Below are 18,434 nucleotides of genomic sequence, written 5' to 3' on the forward strand. Positions count from 1 at the left end.
AGTTTTCTTTCAGAACTAAAGGATAACGCACTCACTTTTAATAGGTACTTCAGAGGCATCAACTCTGTGCTTGGTACCCTGCCGGGTGCTGGATGCTAGAGAACCAGGGGCACGTGAGGTCCCTAACTCCTGACAGACCCTTCACTTCACTGCCCTCATTTGCTCATGTAACTGTTTCTCCCTTTTGAACACAGACAGGCTCTGGGTCATACTTATTAATAATTCTTGAAAGAGTAAATCCTATGTATTTTTAATGAAAAGAATATATTGGCCTGCCAAATAGACGTATGTAGAAATTTACTTACATGTAACTTTTAGCTGGAGAAGTAGGAGGGGCTGTTCCAAAATCTTTTCCTCCATAAAGATGCCAAACAAGAGAGACTTCTTTAACCAGGTACCGAACGACAGGAATGGGAAAGTGTAACGGGGCTTTGCTCGTATCTGTCTTCTTAACAGGCAGACTAAAATAATTCTCTTTTATCACAATTGGATCATCAACCATTATTTTTACAACTGGTTCTTCTTCCTTCTCCTAAGACAAAGGAACAGTTAATACATACTCTCTTATCTAAGTAGAAACCATTGAGTACCATTCCCTTCTCAAGGGAAATTCTTGACTCTGCATTCTTTTGAATAATTTCCTTATATAAAGTGGACACTAAATACTGACAATAATTGTCACATAATACACTTTGCTTCCTTCACTACAAAATGAATTTGCTCTTCTATGTGAATCATTCCTAAGAATTTTTTATAGTCTACAATTTGGCTTTTACTACTTGTTTGATAATAAAAAGGCATAGAGTCAGTGCTTAACCATTTTGTTTAGTGAACTGTGGATTCATTAAATCCAGACTATGCTTTTTAAATGTAAGCATGACAATAAAGTGGAAATTACATCTATTAGTCAACCATCAGCCTTCACACAAACCACATCTTATCTTTCCCAATTCTTGTGTTAACACCTCTGTATAGAACTCTTCTGCCATTTAATTTCATTACCCTGAAGAGGTACTTTAGGGTACAAACTACACACTTCCTCTGTAGTTCAATAAACCATGCAGGAGATTTTAAAAATAGCATTCTTCCGAGTCCCTCACAGACGTGTCATAAAAAGGGTAAAGTATAACAAACATTTACAAAGCATCAACAGTAAATTACAAAAGCAAGTAATTCTGAATTGTGAAGAGTTAACAAAATCTAAAGAATCTTTTTCAGATGACCTTTGGTCACTTCTATTTGTAACATTATTTCAAGACTTTAATTTTGTTATCAATTTACTACCTGAACAGTTGCTCTTGGTGCAAAAAGAATGCAAAAGTCGTCATTTTCCGTGGGCACGCCTGTCACTGCATCACTAATCAAGTGGTGGGTGAATGAGGCGTAAGTGGGGCCAGGCTCCTGGGACACGTTTCCACTCTCATCAGGAAACAGGAAGAGGTCTGAACAACATGGTTCCTGAACTTGAGATTTTTCATCAGAAACACCTAGGGGAAAAGATTACAACAGTCAATTTCGGCACATTTCGGAACATCAATAATAACAACATTTATTAAACACTTTAGTCATGAGTCAGTTATGCATTATGTTAGCGCTCTTACCCACAGTATCTCATTTATTTCTTACAATAATCTTCTGACTTCTAATAAAAAGACTAATAATAAGTTTTAAGTTTCCTAAGAAAACAGCAAACGATGAACTCATAAAGTTACAGACATCTCCTCAAAGTTATTCAGTGTCAGAGAAGTTCAGGAATTCGGCAGCAAGCAGTGAGTGTTGATTGCAGTTCTACTTTGGCCAGAATTGCATACTGAATTATGTCCTGTAGGTGGCGTTCTGGAACAAACTCTCCTTGGACGATATAGCAAGGGGAAGGGAAATCGCTGCACCCAGTGGTGCCTCACCTACAACTGCGGGAAATCTCTACCTGGGGTCCGGGGGTGGGGGGATTGGAACAGTTCCCAAGCATGTCTTCAGCCAGGCAATGATTCTGAGCAATAAAAAGACTCCTTGGGGCACTGGATACACAAACAGGACACAGATCAGCTATCTCAATATAAAGACAAAAAGTTGCATGTGTGCAAAAATCTGTATGTAGGAAATTTCCTGCTGGTCCAGTGGTTAAGACTTGCTTCTACTGCAGGGGGCACAGGCTGGGGAACTAGGATCCCGCATGCTGCAGAGGTGCACCCAAAAAATAAAATTAAAAAAAAAAAATCTGTATGTGAACACTTATTTTTACACATTTATATCGCGTATTAGACACATTAATTCTTTCCCCATTCACTCATTCAAACCAAATCCTGTGATATGGACTAAAGACACTAAGATGAATATGGTGATATCTTAGCTTCACAAGGCTCACAAATTAGACTTTAAATTCTTCTGTGGCAGCATGTTGAACCCGTTCACACTTGTAAGTGCCCAGCACTCAGTACAGAATCTTGGGTAATGAAGCTGCTCAATAAATACTCATTAAATGTTCTTTCCAGTATAAGTAGGTTAGTTGCAAACATTTATTACAAATAATGCCTAGTACATAGGGAGCTAAAAATTCCCATTTGCTTCCTTAGCTCTGATTTATTCTAAATTAGAATGTAAGCAACATTGAATGTGAGACTTTTACCACATTATGAAACAATTTTTTAAAATTAAGATTTCACAACATGTAGAAATTAGAATGCTCATCTAAACAGAAAAAAATGTTTTCTATATAAATACTTCAAAAATATTTAGACACTTCACTTGGCTTTCAGAATTCTCCGTCTGGCACCTCCCAATTATCTAATGTTATTAGCTAATTCTTCTCAATAAGAAGGGAACTTTTGCTACAGTATTAATAGCCTGAGTTACTACATCATTAAGGCTCACACATGCCTATCTGTGATTCTTGGCATTAATGACCTTGCTAAAATTATCTTCTCTTTTACTCTACACACCTAAGTCCTATCTACTTTTTCAAAGCCAACTCATCTCAGCTTTCACGAGTCTAAAGAGAGGATTCCAAATTTTTTCCAAACTGATTACAGAGTATATACTACCTTTTGAAGTGTCTTCTTCGATCATTTCTCAATCATTCTAAATACTAGCATCAGTCTGGTTTAGCGCCAGTTTGTTTTACTAAACTATAAGCTACCAGAAAACATAAGCTTTGTCTTGCAACTTATCTGTGTCTCCTATAAAAATCTGTTGTTGTTGTTGTTCAGTTGCTCAGTCACGTCCGACTCTTCGTGACCCCATGGACTGTAGCCCGCCAGGCTCCTCTGTCCATGGGATTTCGCAGGCCAGAATACTAGCCGTGAGTTGCCATTTCCTCCTCTAGGGCATCTTCCCCACCCAGGCAGCAGACCCACATCTCCTGCATTGGCAGGCAGATTCCTTACGGCTAAGCCACCAGGGAAGCCTCTGCTAAGTCACGTCAGTCGTGTCCGACTCTGTGCGACCCCATAGACGGCAGCCTACCAGGCTCCGCCGTCCCTGGGATTCTCCAGGCAAGAACACTGGAGTGCGTTGCCATTTCCTTGTCCAAGGGAAGCCTCTAGCCAGTATTATTTATTTATTTACTAGATACTCAATAAACACAAACTGACTGACTAATAAATACCCACCAAAACTCAGACTTGTCTTTTAGTTACTTATTGAGCAATCTGTAAGAATGCAAACACTGTCAGCCTCAACTACATCGCAGCTCTCAGGGAAAAAGTCCTGGGTCTGTCTCACCATTAGACTGTGGTTTTACAGATGAAGCTGCTTCTTGCATGTCAATCTCCTCCATAGCATCACTCATCAAATCTCGTAATATCTGTTGATCTGCTTCAGGAAGTACTGGACCGCGTGAGGATGACCGACCAACAGAATCTACCTACAGCCAAAAACACTAATTAGAAACAATTGAAAATGCTCTAAACAGCACACTACTTGAAAGTTATTTTGTCCTGGAAATAGACCACATTTTATACAAACATCAGAAACAGAAATGTGTTCATTTTTCTATATTCTACTCAACAGCTGTTACATTTTTAAGTCTTTAGTATCATTGTTTTCACACCAATGACTGCTGGCAAATAGAAATAAGTGTGTTATCATTTCAATGCCAGCACAGTTTAACTGAATTTTGAAGAGGTAACAGATTAGAAGAGAAGAAAGGTGAAAAACGCTGCACTGAAGCTGGGGGATAAGGGATCTCTCTGCAGAGTCTGATCTGCTCAAATCTGACTGCTGCCATGACCTTCACCTTGGAGGCAAAGCCACTGCAGAGCCAAGTCTCATTTCTTGGAACAAACATATACCTAAAGACAGTAGGGGGAATATATGAGAGGGGAGATCTACTAAATGGTGGTTCATGAGGTTATATTCTAGCACCAATGCTTAACAATTTATGTTAACGAACTATGGATTCATTAAATCCAAATCATGCATTTAAAATGTCAGCATGACTCTAAAATGGAAAGATTTCATTTGGAAGTGAAAGTGAAGTTGCCCAGTCGTGTTCGACTCTCTGCAACCCCATGGACTATAGCCTACCAGGCTCCTCCGTCTATGGGATTTTCCAGGCAAGAGTACTGGAGTGGGTTGCCATTTCCTTCTCCATTTGGAAGGGATAATTTAAAATAATTTCTAATAAACTGTAGATTAACTTCTATGCAGTGTACATCATGCAAAATGCTGGGCTGGATGAAGCACTAGCTGGAATCAAGATTACAAGGAGAAATATGAAAAACCTCAGTAACGCAGATGATACCACCCTTACGGCAGAAAGCAAGAGGAACTAAAAACCCTCTTGATGAAGGTGAAAGAGAAGAGTGAAAAAGCTGGCTTAAAACTCAATATTCAAAATGAAGATCAGGGCATCCAGTCCCATCACTTCATGGCAAATAGATGGGGAAACACTGGAAACAGTGACAGACTGTATTTTCTTGGGTTCCAGAATCACTGCAGATGATGACTGCAGCCATGAAATTAAAAGATGCTTGCTCCTTGGAAGAAAAACTATGCCAAACGTAGATAGCACATTAAAAAGCAGAGTCATAATTTTGCCAACAAAAGTCCGTAGAGTCAAACCTGTGGTTTTTCTAGTAGTGATGTGTGGGGGTGAGAGCTGAACCATAAAGAAAGGTGAGCATCAAAGAACTGATGCTTTTGAACTGTGGGGCTGGAGAACTCTTGAATCCCTTAGACAGCAAAGATATCAAACCAGTCAATCCTCAAGGGGACCAACCCTGAATATTCACTGGAAGGACTGATGCTGGAGCTAAAGCTCTAATACTCTGGCCACCTGAAGCAAAGAACTGACTCATTGGGAAAGACCCTGATGCTGGGAAAGACCGAAGGTGAGAAGAGAAAGGGAACGACAGAGGACGAGATGGTTGGATGGCATCACTGACTCAATGGACATGAGTTTGACCAAACTCCAGGAGACAATGAAGGGAAGCCTGGTGTGCTGCAGTCCATAAGGCTGCAAAGAGTTGGACATAAATGAGCAACTAAACAACAACAAAAAAACTGGAAATTGTTTTTAAAAAGAGAAGAACCAGTAGGGAGAGTATGTCATCAATCACTTTATTATCAACGAGACAATAGCAGGAACAAGGAAACAAAAACAGAAGTGTCACCTAAATGAGGAGTAAGATCAGCCTGAGGGAAAGGTGACACGAGGCCTGTCAGATCGTTAGTGAGACTACTGACCTGAGGGGGCTGAGAATTCTGTCCACAGAAGAGGCCACGAAGAAGAATGAAAACACTGAAAAACAGAAAACGCTAAACAAACCGGACACTGTTCCATCTGGACATAGAGGGCAAAGAAGTGACAGCTAGGGGCACAGGAAAGCCCTGAACTGGGAATTGAAACATAGGCATATTGTGGCTGTATCTGCTCTTAATTAGGGTAAATTCCCTAAATTCTCTGGGTCTTGACTTATTCATCTACAAAATAGAGATAATAACCTTTAACCTGTTGACTGTGCTGGGTAAGAGGAAATCACATTGAGAAAGTATACTCAAAATTGGATCCTTTCAAACATGAAAGGGAATATCACATAAATGAGTCTTCTGGTAATAATACTAATTCCTGCCATCTACTTTCTCATAGCATTTTTACATACAACTTGCATATAACAGGCTCTCGCATGATGATAAATGTTTTCTTTCTTCTCTGAGGACATACAAAAATAACGTAAGTCTGGGAAAACGTTTGCTGGTTGAGAAGATGAATGTTCTAAAATCAAGAGCATCAAACAGCAGAACTGTTTTCCCAAAAGGCCTGTGGAATCACCTTTCTAGGCCCCACTGCCTTAAAACTAAGGAAAAGACAGATGATTTTTCAGTTTCCTTTTTACCCTACAACTGCCAAGAAGACCTCGCTAATGTCCCCATGCCACTCATCTGGATGGAACCGGGCCGGGCTAGTGATTTCTTAAGAATATGGTTGGTGGCTGTACCTTCACCTTTCTTTGAGGAGCTCCTGGCTTCACGTCTGCCTTGTTAGTGGCATGTAAGTCCCCATAGCTTGCAATATATTGAATTAGATTCATTAGAGCAGCACAAGAGTCTGAGCACGTTCTAACATGGACGACGTCACTCGAACAGTGCAATTCAAAGTGCGGTTCAGTCTGGACAGGAAAGAGGGAAAAAAAGGATAAGAACGTTTACCAAAACAAGAGAAGAAACATTTTCGCAGAGGTTTACATTAAATAAAATATAATTTGTTTTGCCACAGGAAATATGTATTTATAATAACTCAATCTTAATTTTAAAATATTTTATCTATTTCTGACCAAATTTAGGCAAGTAGAAAAAAGTTCAGTATGTTTTTAGCCTCTTCTATAAAATAAAAATACTCAAGTAAAAATATCTATTTATTTTAATAACTTACTTGCTCTCCATCGGAATCAGACTTTACTGCAGTTATGGTTAATTCCAAAAGTCCCATATCCATCACACGAACATAATCTAAACAAATTTTAATTAATAAAATATCTGAGTATAACTTTTAAAAAATGCTTATCCAACAGACATCTAATAAAACTAGCATTTCTTTAAAATTTGTGGCAGGCAGTACTGCAAATACTTATAATGGAAATACAGCTTCAACCTACAAAAATCCTACAGTTCTCTTTTAGTTAGAAACAAAATTTGCCTTATATTAATTAAGTATATATAATTTGATACATTTCATCAATGTTAGTGATATTACAAACTGGTATTACAATATTCAAACTGATAAGACCCTTCAGTTCAATTCAGTCACTCAGTCGTGTCCAACTCTTTGCCACCCCATGGACTGCAGCACGCCAGGCCTCCCTGTCCATCACCGACTCTTGGAGTTTACTCAAACTCATGTCCGTTGAGTTGGTGATGCCATCCAACCATCTCATCCTCTGTCGTTCCCTTCTCCTCCCGCCTTCAATCTTTCCCAGCATCAGGGTCTTTTCAATTTAGTCAGTTCTTCACATGGGGTGGCCAAAGTATTGGGAGTTTCAGCTTCAGCATCAGTCCTTCCAATGAACATTTAGGACTGATTTCCTTTAGGATGGACTGGTTGGATCTCCTTGCAGTCCAAGGGATTTTCAAGAGTCTTCTCCAACACCACAGTTCAAAAGCATCAATTCTTCGGTACTCAGCTTTCTTTATAGTCCAACTTTCACATCCATACATGACTACTGGGAAAACCATAGCCTTGACTAGACGGACCTTTGTTGGCAAAGTAATGTCTCTGCTTTTGAATATGCTGTCTAGGTTGGTCATAACTTTTCTTCCAAGGAGTAAGGGTCTTTTAATTTCATGGCATTATTTCAGAGTTAAAATATTTAAAAAATATTGAGATACAAAAAATAAAACTGCATTCATCTATCCTAGATACTGTTTTTTTTAACTCTTACCTCTATTCAAATTTATAGTAACAGTATTACACTTGTCAGACAGGTGTAAAGCAGCTTCATCCAAAATTATTCTGGGGAGAAAAAAAAGATAAAATCAAGACCTGAAAAACTAACCTCAAATATACGCTGCATGATCACTTAGTTGTACCATTCTATCTCATATAAATGTTATCAAAGTCATATGAAGACTCTAACTTATAAATGTCATCGAACATTTTCTTTAAAACTCACTGTTTATGAGTAACAAATATTTAAATGGTGTGACTGAGATTAAACATCTGCTCAAATTAATTCTAAATTTTTAGCAGTTTTAATAGATGACCAAATCACAAAGTTTAAATTAGGAAAATAAAGTGCATCAAGTCTTATAGGAAGTTTATACATAAATGTTTTAAAAAGTAAACTAACAATCTCAAGAGTTAATTTTCACCCTAAAAAATGAAATACAGTAATGAACTGAAGAGATGTGATGAATCACCTGAGAAAGAAAAATGGAAAACTTAGATAAAGGAACATGACTAACAGTAAAAGAATGTTGCTTTTAACACACAATTGAGACTTTAATTAAAGGTATGTTTTGAACAGCTGCATTCAGTGGACAGTGAGGTTTATATGGTACCTGAGAGTAGAAGATGATTTATCCAAGGCGACACTACTTGAAACGCTGAATGTTTCAACAGTAAGAAGAGATCGGATTGGCAAATAAAGAGGCCTAATATGACACAGAAACAAGAGAACATTAGTCTATCACAACAAAAGAAACCCCTTTAAAGAGCATTTTGAACCTTAACTCTACTGAATATTTTTTTCAAAACTCAGTACATATCTTAAAGAGTAAAACTTTATTTTGCTCCACTTAGGAACTCACCTGTAATCAAGTGCACAGCTCCAGAGATGAACATGAAAGGTTGTAAATGAAGTTGGAGGATTATATCCCAGAACAGGTTCATCAGCAATATTCAAGAAGTATAAAATCTATAATCACAAAAATATAAAATGCCCTGCTTTAGAAGAAAAAAAGAGTTTTGATATGATATCCTTAATACCAACATGAAATAAAATCGCTTATAAAAAAAATTAACCATTTAATGAAAAATCATAATGTTAGAAGAAAAAAAAATCATCATTTGAAGGAATTTACTTCAAAAAGTATTTGCAAAACTAGGATTTGAAATGAAGAGATTCATCTAACAATCACACTGCTACAGGGATCTTGGAAAAATCATCTCCTATGAAACTACAAAAGTATGTATAATCTACCATCAACATGATTTTGCTTGGAATAATTTTTTTTGAAAAAAATAAATAAATAAAAAAAAATTTTTTTTCCTAAAGTCTGTTTAAAACTCTCCTTCTGGTTTTTTGTAAACCCACTGTGGGGAGAAGTTCCTTTCCCGTTCATTTATACCCAGGTCGGTCTGAAAACCAGTCCTCTCACCACCATTTACCCTCCTATATTTCTATCTAAATTAAAAGGTTAGGCTGAATCTCTCTCTTACCGACAGCCAGCAGACTAACCATCTCTCTATCCCCTCTCTATATACACTTTATGTTTCAGGATGTTTCTGAAAGCATTTAAGTTTAAAACAACTTATTTTCCAAAAGCAAAGAAAAGGTTTCTCTTTCTAAGAAAAATGAACAAGAATTACATAGAGTACAGTTTTTATTCTCAGGTAAAGAAGAGTGAACTTTACCCAAAGTTTCCTCTGAAAAAATATAATTAACCAAATACAGTTATTACATTGGAAATTTATTACATAAATCCTTATAAATGCCTCAATGTATGTTGTTGGCCTAGGGAATAATTCTGAAACTATGATACTTGAATATATGGTTATTAAAAAAGGAAAAAAAAGAATATACAGTTATAAGTGCAAGTCAACACATCATTTATTTTCCTCTATGACAGGCACTGTATTGGTCCTGTCCCTTTAATGACAGAAGATAACTCTGTTTTCGAGATGTTTAAGAACCAAACATTAAGGTAAAAAATCAATTACATTCTGGGGTGGTGATAATGTCCTATTTTCTAACATAAGAGGCAATGTTTATATAGGAGTATTTACTTCATGAAAATTCAATGAGCACTGAACATTTATGATTTGTGAACTCTTCAGTAAGTGCAGTACATACTAACAGAGTAAAAAATAAATCAATACATACGTCCCAGCTGTCTTACCTGCTCATGCCAGCTAAGCCCAGAAGGAAGCATTCTATGCTGGAGAGTAGCTCCTTTTAGCCCTACAGCAATGAGAAACTCCTACACAGAACAACACAAAAAGGTATGTTTATTACCTACATGACCTTCTAGTTCAAAACTTGAAAAGTTTTTCTAAGAAAACAAATATCTTATATTTATGCAATCATTTTTATTAGCTAGTACTTGAATCAGCTGAGAGCTGAAGAATTGATGCTTTTGAACTGTGGTGTTGGAGAAGACTCTTGAGAGACCCTTGGACTGCAAGGAGATTAAACCAGTCCCTCCGAAAGAAGATCAGTCCTGAATGTTCACTGGAAGGACTGCTGCTGAAGCTGAGGCTCCAATACTCTGACCACCTGATGTGAAGAACTGACTCATTTGAAAAGACCCTGATGCTGGGAAAGATTGAGGGCAGGAGGAGAAGGGGATGACAGAGGATGAGATGGTTGGATGGCATCACTGACTCAATGGACATGAGTTTGAGCAAGCTCTGGAAGTTGGTGATGGACAGGGAAGCCTGGTGTGCTGCAGTCCATGGGGTTGCAAAGAGTCAGACATGACTGAGAGACTAAATTGAAGTGAATCAAATCAAGAACAAGTATTTGATGGTATAAAATACACACCTTTGTATTGGACTCTGATTTATCAGACACTATTTTAACTGCAACAGACAGCATATTCAAAGTGTCTCCTCCAACACCATCTGAAGAAGCTCGACTGAGGCCATCTTCTTCAGAGGAATAAATAGTAGGTTCTAACCAATGTGGGCGGGTTGAACTAGGCAGTCGTGTTTCTGTAGAAGGAACTGCTCCATCCACTATGCCTATATCCACAATGAGGGGACAATATAACAGAATGATTACATGAAATTAACTCACGAACTTCTGTAACCCAAACAAAAATCCACGTTCTTCCACTGAACATAACATAACCCTGGAGGCAAAATGACCAAGAACTAGCTTGGCATTAATAATTCATTCTTCTCTACTAATGTTGGAATAAGTGAATCTTCAAGTTTACAAACAAAAAATTGAGATTTGAAATGTCAAGGAAGTTACATTTAAATAGGGAAATCTGATAAACATTAAGAATGTCCAAGTATCCCACTTCTATTCATGAAGTAACACAAGGAATGTACTGAAAGACCAGTATATTCTGTATGTACTACCAAAAGGAAATACCACTTGAGAGAAAATAATCAACTGATCAGTGTATAATAAGATATGGTATATCCATAAAATGGGCTATCCCTTGGCAGTAAAAAAGGAATGAAACACTGGTACATTTGGATTAACCTTGAAAACATCATGCCAAGAAGCCAATCACAAAAAATCTTCTATTGTGGGATTCCATTTACATGAAACATCCAGAATATGCAAATCCATACAGACTGAGAATAAATGAGTGGTTTCTTAAGGCTGGCTTCCCTGGTGGCTCAGATAGTAAAGAATCTGCATGCAATTGAGGCAACACAGGTTCGATCCCTGAGTCGGAAAGATCCCCTGGAGAAGGGAATGGCTGGAGAATCCCATTGACTGAGGGATTTCTTGCCTGGAGAATCCCATTGACAGAGGAGCCTGGAGGGCTACAGTTCACAGGGTCACAAAGCGTTAGACATGACTGAGTGAGTAACACTTCTTAAGGCTAGAGGGGACTGCAGGACTTCGGGGGTTTACAACTGAAGGTTACAGACTTTCTTTTGGGGGTGATGAAAATGTTCTCAAGTTGACTATGATAATGGTTACACAACTCTATGAAATACTAACAACCACTGAAATGTATACTTTCAATGGGTGAATTGCATGGAATGTGAATTATATCTCAATAAAGTCATTGCAAAAAAAGAACATAAAAGCCAACTTTTAATTTACAATAATTATTACTTTGCCAGTGGAATAGGACACCCCATGGAAAATAATTTCTAATATCGATTTCTGTTCTCAGTAAATTTTATTAAGCAAGATTTAAACGCGTCTAACCAGCAGTGAACAAGCACACCTTCTCCACACTTGCCCCACCTTTGTGGTAGAGGCTGAAACTGCCGCAGTGAAGGCACACGTAGTGCTTGTCGTCGAAGCCTTCATACTTCGTCACACAAAGTAACGAGCCGCTGCTGAACTCTAACCAGAATTCACCATGCTTGTTTTCCAACAGATCTCCATTATCTTGCTAATAAGAAGATCAGAAAACACAGAGAAGTCATTAGTTAAGTGCAGAAAAGTAAGAAGGACCCTCAAGATGCTCCTTGATTCAGGTCAGGAGGATCTCCCCACTGCGGCAAAGCTGTCTGGTTCCTGAACCATCCAACATGGCGGTATGAAAAATGCTAGGTCAGGCCTCTTCAGCCAAATGATCCCGTCCTGCATCCTCCTTTACAACAGGTAAATTACTGTTACCACTTCAAGAGTACAACTGCCATGTTTAGAAGGTTCATATAATGTCTATCTTTTGATCTGCCATGAAAGCTAAATTTCCAAAGCTGCTGTCATCATGGCACACCTCAGAAAACTGACTTTTATCACTCACTGAAACAACCTCAAACTACCTCAATGACTGACTGGGTGTATCATGGTAGTTTTAAAATGAGGTGCACTTGAAAAATCACTTTAGATCTGTAAATCCTTACCTTTACATCTGTAAACACTGCAATTAACCCATGATTAATACTCAGAAGAACTGAGAGAAAACTCTGTGAGTTCTTGTTCTGGGAGTCTAGTTTTTTTTTCCTACGAGAACGATAATTGGGATCAACAGTAGAAAAATACTGCAAAGTCTCCTCCTCAGATCCACTTTCCTCATCTATGAGAAATAAATGGCACAATTACAGCTGTTCTAACAGCTTATTAAAATAAAAGGACATTCAAACTTGAACATTATCACAAGAATATTCATTTCACCTGTTTATTTTTACAAAGAATCAGGTATGATAATAAAAATGTACCTTCTATGTTTTTCTCTACCACTGAACTTCAGACAGTGTATATACTATCACTATAAATATAACATTTAATTAATAACATTATTAATAAACAGAAATGGGAAAATACTATGTCAGTAAAAGATATAATAAAATATTGTTATAAATGGGGAACACCAAACAAACATTTTTAAATCCATCAATTTAAAAGGTTACTACTTTGTTTACTGGTAAACCAGGCATTCTAATTCAGAAGAAATCTAAAATATATTACCATAGTGAACTGTAGATTTAAACGGACTAAAACTATCCTTGCTGAAGGTATTAATCAGCTGACTGGCTACTGAAAGCCCAATACCATACGAAATATTTTCAAATGTCTCTACTGGCGAAGGAGCTGTTGGTTCCCAGAGCAGCAAATCATTGAAGATCCTATGAAGACAAAAGTTGAAAAATAAATACATAACTCCTACTTCAACTAAAGGCAAACCACAGGATACTCCTTTAAGAAGTCACATGAATAGCAATTTTTCTAAAGGGTGAAATGAAATTTCTTTCAATGGAAAAATAACTGATATATTTTTCAGGGCAGTGAGAAAGGCAGCTGTACAATTACATACCTAGTTAGCTATCTGCCTAGTTTTACCAGTGTTAATACAGATCAAATTACATACATCTGAACGCATTTAAAGGAGGTTTATTAAAAATAAAAACACATAAATAACAAAAGGAAGACTATTCATGTATATGAAAACACTCTGTAAACTACAGCCTCAAACCTATGGGACAGCCAAGGGAGAATTATTTTCATTTTACACTTGAAGGAACTGCCTCATAAAGGTTAAGTGACCTGCCCAAGGTCACAAAGCTAATTAACGGGAGAGCCAGGACCAGAGCCCAGATTACGTCCGGCTCCCTGCTCAGTTCTTTCCATTGCTCATGGTCTCTAGGGATATCTGCTTTTTCTTTCTTCAAGAGAAAGCACAGCTTCACTGGGAAATTTGTATGAGATGAAGAAGCATATAGAACAGGGAATAAAGAGAGGAAACTCTTCTAACTCACAGAACAGCCAAGTTAATACTGATAACTACTGGGGTGATACATGTTCAGCCAGGCTAATATCACATCCCACTTTTTGAAAGAGATATTTGTCATTTCTCAGATATCCCCAGCCCCACCACTCACCTCCACGTTGTCATGAAAACCGAGACTTTACAATGCCCTTTACAAAGATTTTTGTTAGGCCTGGACCCATTGAGTATCCTTCACAGGCATAATGCAGTAGTCACTGCACCTAGAATACTCTATTTTCTGGTTTCCCTTCCCTAGACTGAAGCCCCTCAGAGAGAGGGACTTGTGCCTTAGTCATCTTTACATGTGCCGAGCACGGTGGCCGTGACACAGCGGGCACTGAAGGTTTGAAGGGAGGACCAGCGGATGACTCACATGAAGGACTGCCAAAAGCACAGGCTCATCGTAAAGCCTAGTGTGAATGCCAGCAAGGTGACAAGCGATGACGCAAACCCTGGCCCCTTCCTGCGAGAAGCCACTGGTCTAGGAACTTCCTGGGCCAACTCCTGAGCTTCTGAGGCCCTAGAAAGTACAAGCCAGGACTGAGTACTGTCACTCTCCATAAACTGCAATCCCAACCCAAAAGGGCTCTTTTTGGAAGCATCACTGGGTAAAGAACACCAGACACTCAGGGCAGAAGCATGTCATCTCAGACACAGACAGCGATGCCCACACCTGTTCGGTACTCATGTGGCTCATCGTCTCTTGGGCACATTACTCACAGGACAAAGAAACAAGAGTCTAAATCCAGGTCGTAGTCTAAACTCCTGTATGAAGAAACAGTGAAAGTATAAAATGAAGAATTTCCTCAGGAAATTTTCCTTTACCTTATTCCCTACAGCTATAGGTTAAAGAGAAATTATTACTTTGAATAAAACCTGGAGTTTGTAGTATGAGACCTGCAAACCTAAATTTCATATGATTTTACATTTTGGTCTAAACACAGTCTTGACACCATTAATACATTAAGTGATGTTTTAAATCAAGAAAGGAAACATTTAAGATATTTAGAGATATCACCGTGGTTTTGTGGCTATGAGCCTGAAACATAATGAAGGCTTGGTAAATATCTGATTTAATAAACTAGATAGAGAATTTTTTGTATTCTATTCTAAAGGACTTTTGACATAGGAGAAAAAAAAATCTTCCTGTATCTAAGACTGTCTTTCTAAGAAGAGTGAGAGCACTAAAGGAATGCATGCTCAGTCACTCAGGCATGCCCAACTCTACAACCTCATGGACTGCAGCCCACCAGGCTCCTCTGTTCATGGGATTTTCCAGGCAAGAACACCGGAGAGGGTTGCCATTTTCTCCTCCAAGACTAAAGGAATAAACCATTATTTTAAATGTATGCAGTAAAGGCAGAGTTGGTTATAATTCCTGCTCAGAAAGATATTTTTAAATTTTATATATAGTAAAGGGCATTACTGAGACATTTAGCAAAATGTTAATGGGGTCGGAGAGTTAGATGTTAATGCATAATATTAATTTTCTCATTCTGATGGCTGAACTATGGTTAGGTAGAAGAATGTCCCTGTTTGTGAGAAATACACATTCAACTGCTCAAGGCTGAAGGGACAGAAACTCAGCAACTTACTCTCAAATGATTGAGGGGATAAAAAGCTCTTTATACTGTACCTGCAACATTCCTATAAGTTTGAGAATGTCTGAAAATTTTTAAAATAAAAAAATGTAAATACAAAGCCAAATGAAGGGCAAAGAATTCATACTGAGAAACTGAGATACATGATTTCTATGATCCAGAGGGTGGGAACACTGCAGTATTTATACAACCCTAGGGGCCTCGGAGACAGAGAAGTGAGCAGAGTAAGAGAGAACAGAAGCTCTCTTAAGCAACCCTACCTAACCAGCTCCCCAGATGAACAGGTGATCTCCAGTTTGCCGATTTACTACCCCAGCTGCCAGACTGACCGGCCCTCTAGATGCTACCTGTCTACTGCTGGTGGACGAATCCCCAGCCCACCTAAGAACTTCTGCCTCCAGAGCTGTACTGTATGCTTCGTCTAGTCACCAATGACTATACTCCTTGTATATACTCCTTGTATACTCCTTGTCCATTGCATTTGGCTCCAGATCCACTCATACCAGCTATATGCAATTGTAAGCAGTTTAATTCAGTACTGTGCTAACTGATGACTTTTAAGTATATAGAATGAAGGGAAAACATCTTAAAAACCTGAAAGGATTCTGCACTCAGACTGGCTTCAAACTATTTTTTCACTCTACGTTAAAGAAATTGAAACTGATAGCTGTAGCCAAAGCCTTGAGTATACATCAAGAAAAAAAATTCTAACCAGTGGCTCATAATCAAAAAAGGCCTGGGCCTGTATTTTAAAAAGAGGTGGTAAATGAACAAATATTTGTAAATGCAATGTTTCAGGTGTGTATTACAATTTTGATGTCCCAATTTAACCTGCTCAATCAGTGCAGGAGACAGAAGCGGATGAAGGCCTCTGACCTCTGGGCTGGACCTTGCACTAACTGTTTCATTTTGCTCAGTCTTAGCCCTGCACATTAGTTAGTTTGGTAGACATTCCTCAGCCAAAAAATAAGGAGAGTGATCTAGAGATTAGTGATTTCCAAACTTTAGATCATGTATAAATCCAAATCCTATTTGGCACTAAATCTACAGCAGGCTTCCCTGACAGCACAATGGTAGAGAATCCACTTGCCAAAGCAGGAGACGCAAGAGATGAAGGTTCGATCCCTGGACTGGGAAGATTCACTGGAGGAGGAAACAGCAACCCACTCCAGTATTCTTGCCTGGGAAATCCCATGGACAGAAGAGCCTGGCGGGCTACAGTCCATGGGGGTCACAAAGAGTTGAACACAACTGAGTGACTGAGTACACATACACGCAAATCTATAGCAGAAACAACAGTGTGCAGTTTCAAGATTAACAAAAATTTGGAAAACTTGTTTACATGTGGGAAGCTACAATAACAGACATTAAGGACATCTTTTTTTCTAGAAACCCACATCGCCACCTTTCAGCTCTGCCAGAGTGGATGGGAATGGCAATATTAGAGGGCTGCGGGGTGTTTGCTCTTTGCCAGGCGCTGTTCTCAGAACTTGCCAAACGTTATACCATCTAATGCTCCAAACCAGCCTCTGAGGCCTGTACAAGTCTCACTGCCATTTTATAGGTGAGGAAACGGAGCTCCTGGGGACTAGGTACATTGTCCAAGATCTTCATCTATGATCTTTCTACTCTAGAAGGCCATTTATTTCAACATATTTGCTTGATATATATGTTTAAGGGTATTTAAATATGGTAAATTTAAGTTTTTATACACAAGTTGTAAGTTAAGAGTTTCTAATTCTAACAAGATGTGTGTGTGTGTATGTGTGTGTGTGTGTGTGTGTGTTTTAAACTCTCAGGAGGGACAATCCTTGTACAAAGACTCTAGGACTCTGATTCTACACCAGTGTCTCTTGGCCCTCTATCCAAGTATCTTTCAACTCTTTTCACATCACTGTCAGTTCAGTTCAGTTGCTCAGTCGTGTCCAACTCTGCGACCCCATGGACTGCAGCGCCCCAGCCTTCCCAGTCCATCACCAACTCCCGGAACTTGCTCAAACTCATGTCCATCGAGTCGGTGATGCCATCCAACCATCTCGTCCTCTGTCGTCCCCTTCTCCTCCTGCCTTCAATCTTTCCCAGCATCAGAGTCTTTTTCAGTGAGTCAGTTCTTCGCGTCAGGTGGCCAAAGTATTGGAGTTTCAGCTTCAGCATCAGTCCTTCCAATGAACATTCAGGACTGATTTCCTTTAGGATGGACTGGCTGGATCTCCTTGCAATCCAAAGGACTGGTTAAACTTAGCAGCTCTAATTTATAACTTGTGTATAAAAACTTAAATTTACCATATTTAAATACCCTTAAACATATATACCAAGCAAGTATTTTGAAATAAATGGCCTTCTAGAGTAGAAAGATCATAGACCCTGAAGAACTTGGATAGTTTACCTAGTCCCCATGAGCTCCGTTTCCTCAGCTATAAAATGACAGTGATACTTGTACAGGCCTCAGTGCATTGTCGTATCACTGTACACAGAGGCATTTTCTCAGTACTCTGCAGTAAAGGGACAGAGGGCAACCAGGCGACCTAGGGTGGAGGGAATAAATACTTCACACAAAGAAACCCTGTTACCAGATGCATTGGTTAGGAAACTCTGCTGTGACAATAGCCCACCACAACAGTACTGGTTCTATAATCAACACCATACAAAGTACACTGAAAGAGTCAACAATATTAAAACAGGAAAAGAAAAGAGGGAAGAGGGAAATAGCGAGGTAGGGTGGGAGAGAGGCAGTGAGGCAGGAAAGTTCAATCCCAAAGATTTAAA

At 38.7% G+C, this 18,434-nt stretch overlaps 1 protein-coding gene across 9 annotated transcripts in view; it reads right to left on the reverse strand.

Moving 5' to 3' along the window:
- ATG2B (autophagy related 2B) overlaps positions 1-18,434 on the reverse strand; it is an 82,615-nt gene that overhangs the window by 27,025 nt on the left and 37,156 nt on the right. For 3 of the 9 annotated variants that reach the window (XM_070775655.1, XM_070775651.1, XM_070775657.1), the window contains 15 exons: positions 14,441-14,587; positions 13,269-13,426; positions 12,704-12,876; positions 12,096-12,246; positions 10,701-10,900; positions 10,057-10,137; positions 8,746-8,852; positions 8,497-8,589; positions 7,878-7,948; positions 6,872-6,948; positions 6,438-6,608; positions 5,686-5,703; positions 3,721-3,862; positions 1,285-1,487; positions 306-532 (listed from right to left, as the gene is read on the reverse strand). In XM_070775655.1, the coding sequence (XP_070631756.1) occupies positions 306-532; positions 1,285-1,487; positions 3,721-3,862; positions 5,686-5,703; positions 6,438-6,608; positions 6,872-6,948; positions 7,878-7,948; positions 8,497-8,589; positions 8,746-8,852; positions 10,057-10,137; positions 10,701-10,900; positions 12,096-12,246; positions 12,704-12,876; positions 13,269-13,426; positions 14,441-14,587 (2,019 nt within the window). Of the gene's footprint in view, positions 1-305; positions 533-1,284; positions 1,488-3,720; positions 3,863-5,685; positions 5,741-6,437; positions 6,609-6,871; positions 6,949-7,877; positions 7,949-8,496; positions 8,590-8,745; positions 8,853-10,056; positions 10,138-10,700; positions 10,901-12,095; positions 12,247-12,703; positions 12,877-13,268; positions 13,427-14,440; positions 14,588-18,434 lie in introns of those variants that run through there. The other 6 variants (XM_070775652.1, XM_070775656.1, XM_070775654.1 and 3 more) reach the window with 6 other exon arrangements.

This window comes from Bos indicus, chromosome 21 (genome assembly GCF_029378745.1).
Source record: "Bos indicus isolate NIAB-ARS_2022 breed Sahiwal x Tharparkar chromosome 21, NIAB-ARS_B.indTharparkar_mat_pri_1.0, whole genome shotgun sequence".
Taxonomy (NCBI): Eukaryota; Metazoa; Chordata; class Mammalia; order Artiodactyla; family Bovidae; genus Bos; species Bos indicus.